Here is a 7017-nt window from a genome sequence, read left to right on the forward strand (position 1 = left end):
AATTATACTTGTGTATATATATGAATTATATTATCATAACATATTATTGATTAAACGTGTGATAATATTATATGTGTGTATATATATATATATAATGAATTATATTATCATAAAATATTATTCAATATACCTGTGATTATATATCATGAATTATACTTGTGTATATATATGAATTATATTATCATAACATATTATTGTGATAATATTATACGTGTGTATATATATATAATGAATTATGCGTATCATAGTATATTATCGATTAAACGTGTGCTCGTATATGACGATTTCATTGCATGATTATTCATATGTAATGGATTACATTTGTGTCTCGACAGCTGGGGAGCAGCGGGAGACATCTGACGAGGACAGCAGGCTGCAGCACAGCGCCCCCGCGTCCGCAGCATCCACGCACCTCGACGACATTCCCGAGACCCCGTGCAGCGACGGTGGCGCCACAGCGTCGAAGCCCCACGACGAAGCGACGCTCGCGTACGGCGGCGCCACCGCGGACGCGTTCGACGATTCGGTCGGCATCTACGCGAACTCGCAGGCATCTGCGAGCGGACAGCTTTACGACGTGCCGCGCACGCAGCGACACGGCGGCCGCGCCAACGTCACGCACATGTAGCGACGTGCAGCGTCCCCTAGCGAGAGCCTCGCGTTCCTGGCCGTCGCCGTCGACGATGCGCCCAGGTGCCGATGGGGTTGAATCTCTCGACTCGCTATTTTTGGCGGCGAGGAGTGAACGTGGTTCGTGTGTTGCTGCTGTTGTGGTCCCCCTGTGATTTACTCAACCCTTTTCATTTGTCATCGGCTCGTTGTGATGACTTTTGATATCTTCACACAATTGTCAGCCGATCGTTGTTTGATATTTTTGTATGTGCAGCATAGGTGCTCGTGTCATGTGTACAGGTGATGTATACGTTAGGGGTGGCAACGTTCCTATATTTCCTTATTGTTGTGTCAAATTTTTCTATAGCACTTTTTTAAGAAGATACTCACATGAAAACTCTTCTATATTTTAGAATGTTTTTAACGCCGATGAAAACACCTATATTTTCGCTTGCACTCGATCTCACCATGAACTTGTGTTGTTACAGCAATGATGTGTGGATGCAGCATAAAAGCACATCGTAGGTGCAGCCTAGATGCACTGTATATGTACATATGATGATGCACTATGTGGAAATGTGATCCTGATGGTAATGGTAAATTATGTATGCCAAAATAGCTGGTAAATAACAAGTTGTCTCCATTCATATAAATTTTTTTTTATAAATGTCAAAATTTGTGTCAAAATGGAATATTTTTACATACGTGAAATTCTACACCCTTGCTTAAATTTTAATATTTTTAATAACTGATAATTCTACGTGAGTAGGGTTAGTAACAACTGGAGTGACTAAATATATGTCAACGCCGTTTGCCCATTTTCTTATTGACCTGCCCAATCTTGTGATTAATAGCTGCATTGTGAACAAGATTCTGTGTTGTTATAATAGTTATACAGTTTTGTTCGGTATATGACGTCATTGCTGTTTTTGTCACAGGCAGAGTTGAATGTCGCATCTCAATTGTGTTTTTTTACACACAGATAACGTCACCCATTTGTTGTCAGTAAATGTGCAGTGAAATATCGGCTGAAATGTCAAAGGGCAGAATGCTGGCGTGTGACAATACATATGCTTCCATCTTGTTGTTACATTATTATTTATCCACAGCCGATGTGAAGTCGCCCCCACCGCCGTTTATGTGTAGGTGGTCGATGTGTAGATATACTAGTATAGGGCTCGATCAGTGTTATTACCAAGTGTTGGTGGATGGTTAATAGGTGAGAGGAAGGTGTAATTATGCTCTGTCTGTAAGAGGAGGCAAGGGGAAGGGGATAATGGTGGCCAGTATTATCTGATGAATACGTGCCATACCAGTAATTATTTATTGTGTATATGCATGCGATTTTATGACTCGCATTTGTTTCTATATATTGTGACTGTACCGTTTTTATATATTATACTTACTGTGTAGATTGAATTAACTCGATTCATAACTGAACTCAATTCGTCGAGATTACAACAAATGAAATACGTCAAAATAACCGTGTATTTATATAGGTAAACATTTTGGCTAGATATATATTACCTATATCTGTTGGAAATTGTTACGACATTTTATAGCTTGTGCAAGCATGCATGTTAGTTGTTACCTTAATTGTATGATATAAAGAAAGCCTTTAGTGTAACAGAGAATTTATACTCATCCTCAGTTTTTTACTCTACATAGTTGCCAAATAAATCATGTTAGATCAACTTGAAATAATCTCTATTTATTTCTATTAATATTCAATTCAATTCAATTCACTTAATATCTATATTTATTTCTATATATCATTATTGCTATTATAATAACGCTATATATGTTACATATTGCGTCTATTACTATTACTATTAGTATTAGTGACTGTTACCGATGCATCATATAGATAATATACCCGGTACCCACCGGCACCGCATTATTACAGCGTGCAAGAATTGCATATGCAAATTTCTAATTTATCAATTTAGTACCACGGAGTATCATCAATCATCATTCTAGATTATGACCGGTAAAAAGCGGCTGGTTTTGTACAACCGGACGAAAAAAGTACAACGTATGATAGGTGACTGGTTGGAATAACAAATTTTATGTCACGTGATAGCGGCAGTTAGATGGGTTCTCAGTCACTTTATCAAAGGAAAGTAAACTGAGTGAAGAGGTGAAGGACCCATCTATGGAAAAGAATCCAACATGTCAGCCTTCATGCATCATGTCTTGTTTGTTGTAGTATAATTTTTATAATAAAACTATCAGAAACTGAGAAAGCACGTCTTCAGAGAGACATTTATATAGAAAAAAAGTATACTGTAGTAGGTACGAACGCACCGCGAGCTGTATAGTAAAGTGGGATGAAGCTGGTAGCCTGGTTGTGTGGTTTGTGTTGAGTACGAATTAATTAGGGAGATGGTCTCTGTAAACATGCGTCTAAACAGAGGAATTGGTCCGACCTGTGATTGGATAAAAATAGAATTCGAAAATGAAAACGAAACGTCACATAATAGTAATATGGGTGCAAATACACTTTATGACGTCCAGTATGGCGGCGCAGTATGGGGGCGCCTAACCCTAACCCTAACCCTAATTCTAACCCTAGGGTTATGGTTAGGGTTAGGGTTAGGGTTATTGTTAGGGTTAGGGTTAGGTTTAGGGTTAGGGTTAGGGTTAGGGTTAGGGTTAGGGTTAGGCGCCCCCATACTGCGCCGCCATACTGGACGTCATAAAGTGTATTTGCACCGTAATATGGTGTAAATGACAAAAAGCTATTATAACAGCATGCATGTACGAATGGGTTGCACTTTTCATTTGAAAACTTCTTGATAAACAATGTTTTTCGTGTTATTCTCTGGTGGAAATATGTAAAGATTCCTGGCGTCTCGAACTGTTGAGCTCCCGACGTACGACATGCACGTATGGCACGTACGGCACGTAACAGCATGTACGAATGGGTTGCACTTGTCATTTCAAAGCCTGTTGATAAACAATGCAGTCGTAACCTCTGAACTGGCTGTGCTCTGTTTTAGCTCGGTGCTCGGTTTCGGTTTCACAATACCAGCAGCCGGATGAGGTGAGGGAATCGATTTTTCTGTGTGTGGCAGCACTGTACAGTGAGTGCTGACACATTGTGTAAAGATTCACGAATTGAGGGGTTTTCACGGATTTTTCGGTGAGTTTGACGGTTTGGCAGGTTTTTTTCATCTAGGAACACTCCCCGGGTATAAGAGATGGCCCTGTGAAAATTGCATCCAGATCGCTTGGGCGGTTTGGTCGCCTATAGGGAAGATACATACATAGATACATACATACATACATAGATACATACGAACTCAAATATATATCACGGCACGAAATTCTGATTTTTTGCACCGGCCCAGAGGGCTGGTAACAGTAATTTTCACCAGCCCTCGCCATAATTTACCAGCCCTCGCAAATTTGTTTGTAAAATCAATGTCATGTTTCATTCTTGCATTCTCGATAAGTTGAGTTCTTGATAAGTTATGGCGTGATATCCTTCAGGTAAAACAGTAATGTAGGCTATTTGCTATGAATAAAAATGTAGGTACTCGCTAACACGGCTGAAACCACCGGCTCGGAGGGCCGGTGTTTTGCCAATGTTACCGGCCCTCCAAATAAATTGCCGGCATGTGCCGGTGGGCCAGTGCTAATTTTGCGCTCTGTATATATGTATATTACAATATATTGTATATATTGTATATATTGTTCTCAGCAATCTCCTACAATGCTGAGCTACCACTCGTTGGTCAGCGCTAGTGTCGTCCGGAATATAGTAGATGGGCTTCTTGTCTCTGTTATAAATATAGCTAGATTAGATGGGAATTATGATCAATGTAAAGACTGGGTGAAAGTCTAGACATGTACAGTGAACCGTACGTGTGAAGGAGTGCCAACCATAGTGGTTGTAGTTTATCGACTTCACGCGGTCCATATAAAGTCTATCCTTTTAATTTTATTGCGTACAGTTACATGTTGGTGGCTCTCTTCTACTTCTAGCCGGTCCTACCATAGCAGATCGAAAAACGCAAAACTGGATCATGTCAGCTGAACCGGCTACTGATGGTGCTAGTAGTGCTCCCCCAATACACGCCGTGGTGAAGCCCTTGTCCTGGATTCTTGGGAGGTGGCTTGGGAAGGCTGGCAGCTGTACATACCCAACGATGAAAGACGTGAAGTATGACGAAGAAATTGTGTTTTCCCACATCGGGCAGCCGAACATTCACTTTGTAGCGACGTCCTGCTTGCCAGATTCAAAGGTATATTGAAATGTGTGCCCCCATCAGGGGGTTTTGCTAGCTCTAGTATTATAGCCCTTGTTGCATGTGGCAACCAGGGTTATAGTATTATAGCTAGGGTTTTGCTTGATACAATAATGTAAACCAACACAAGACTCGCTTACGCTTGTGTTGTTGGGTTACGTTATTGCATCTATGGTTTTGCTGGAATTGGTAAATGACAAAAATATTTGGCTTTCGTCTTACTGATGTGGTTCAGTCCTGCTTTAGTATTTCGAAGTTTAATTATGGGATTAGGGTTAGGAATAGTAGGGTTAGCCTGATGTAATGGTGATGGTTTGCAGCTAGGTAGCTTATACTGGCAACTATACTGATTGCGTGCAAGAATAATAACGACTTACCGACCCCCAATAAGCTCAATGAACTGCGAAGTGGGCGGAACATTGAAGGGGACAGAAATTATGAAGTAAAATATGCATTAATCTACTATCTATTTATGAATAATTTTTGCAGTTGTATTGTGGGACGTTATAAATTGACTCAGAATAGGATTGCCCAACTAGGCTCTACGACTGTTTCACTTTGTGTAAATATCATGTAGTGAGAAGCGAGAAGATAACTTGTGGCCAGGATTGGCCTACTTTAGTGTGTTGTGTGTGATCGTAACATTGTTTTATTTGTTTTCGTTTGCTGAACATAGCGAGTGCTTCACAGAGAAACCGGGTTCATCCGCATGAATCCCACGTCGAATCAGCTTGCCTTCATTTCCGCTCACAACAATGGAGTTGCTTATGTTGAGGAGGGAACGCACAGCGACCGGGAACTGAGTGTGGCATCCAGTAGTGTCCAGCGCGTTATCTGGGGTCAGTATAGTGTCACCATGCATTAGTTTTGTAATTGCTTCCTCAATGTTGCCTGTGGAAGCATGCCCAATGCTAGCTTTAGTACTGTAGTCCTCGTTAGCTCTGTGACAGACAATGTGACAGAGCTAGGTAGGGCTATAATTCTAAAGCTAGGCCAAAGGTATCTCATTAGAGCTACGGTTGGCAGCAAAGCAGTCACAGAATGTGTGCATTTATTTTTTAATTGAGCTTGCGTAATGAATTTCAATTACATAAATGTTGTTATTGAAGAGGTGTCACAGTGTAACAGTGTGTGTGCTAGGAGCATTGATCTGTATATAATAACATGTTATTATTTACTGAGAACAACATTATACTCTTGGTAACACTTGAGAAAATCATTGTGCACAGTTGCACACTACATGTGATACTGGCTTTTTTTACATCTCAAAAAGAAACATTAGTCTAGAATATTATACTTATTACATGAAAATTGTTCATGACTACATATTAATGTTATCAGACATTCATGAGCTTACAAAACAGTTTTAGAGCTAACCATATGCATATTCTATTGTGCGTGTTCATACAGACAATTGCATGAAGTACAAGTAGACATGTATGTGCAACTGGAAATGTGTTCACCACTTTTAATCAGGACATTTTCATTGTTCCTGACCTGTCCTGATAAAGTGGGGAGGGGACCACTGTATAATTTAGACATAATTTAACTGAAAATTTGCACCAAATATAGAATAGCGTTCCATTCTTTACCTTCCAAATTATCATCAAAATTACCAAACAGGTCATGAGTAGCCAATCGGAGAGGAGACCATTGTTGTAAAATTTGGCGCCGTAATCGTTTACTGTAAACCTGTTTTTTCTGTTACCATTACCTTTGCAGGTAAAGAGCCGTCCGTCAGGAAAACTAGCCGCACATTCAGAAGGGATGGGGATGTCATGGAGCAGGTGATGCATCTTGAGACAAGTGAACAGTCACTCACTGAACACCTGCGCGTCACGTACCAGCGTGCCTAGCAATGGCACACGTACTGCTAGATATGATAGCAGGGAAGGAATTTATGAGAAAAGAAAGTGCACTCATTCATACGTATAAAGGAGGACTGAAAGTCAATCACCGGTCAAAGTTTTCCACTCGTCACGTTCTGTTAAATTTTCTTGTGATTGTCGAGTTGACAGTTAATAATACATAGTACATGGATATTGCCTATAAACTAATCACGTATTGAGTTTGAAGGCTCACAATGCGCATCCAAACGCTAATTTCTCCAGTACTAACCTAGCAAGTACTTCGTGTCATGCATAATCACACT

At 40.3% G+C, this 7017-nt stretch overlaps 2 protein-coding genes across 4 annotated transcripts in view; both read left to right on the forward strand.

Moving 5' to 3' along the window:
* The window catches only part of LOC106814233 (serine/arginine repetitive matrix protein 1-like), a gene marked incomplete in the record, with an annotated part of 29493 nt that extends 27191 nt beyond the window's left edge, over positions 1–2302 (forward strand). Inside the window, 1 exon segment of the mRNA XM_014818531.1 lies at positions 336–2302. Coding sequence (XP_014674017.1) covers positions 336–628 — 293 coding nt within the window.
* A 331-nt stretch (positions 2303–2633) lies between these two features.
* Positions 2634–6935, forward strand: LOC106814236 (THAP domain-containing protein 4-like). Of its 3 annotated transcripts, none has more exons than XM_014818536.1 (4): positions 2634–2903; positions 4603–4862; positions 5542–5704; positions 6588–6935. In XM_014818536.1, the coding sequence occupies exons 2-4, from the start codon at positions 4644–4646 to the stop codon at positions 6719–6721; spliced, it is 516 nt and encodes a 171-aa protein (XP_014674022.1). In that variant the 5' UTR covers positions 2634–2903; positions 4603–4643; the 3' UTR covers positions 6722–6935. The 3 variants fall into 3 exon arrangements, with proteins under 3 accessions (XP_014674022.1, XP_014674023.1, XP_014674021.1); XM_014818537.1 differs by having other exon boundaries at positions 2634–2893; XM_014818535.1 differs by having other exon boundaries at positions 2635–2907.
* The last annotated feature ends 82 nt before the right edge of the window (positions 6936–7017 follow it).

The sequence above is a fragment of the Priapulus caudatus genome, unplaced genomic scaffold, assembly GCF_000485595.1.
Source record: "Priapulus caudatus unplaced genomic scaffold, Priapulus_caudatus-5.0.1 Scaffold889, whole genome shotgun sequence".
In the NCBI taxonomy this organism is placed as follows: Eukaryota; Metazoa; Priapulida; class Priapulimorpha; order Priapulimorphida; family Priapulidae; genus Priapulus; species Priapulus caudatus.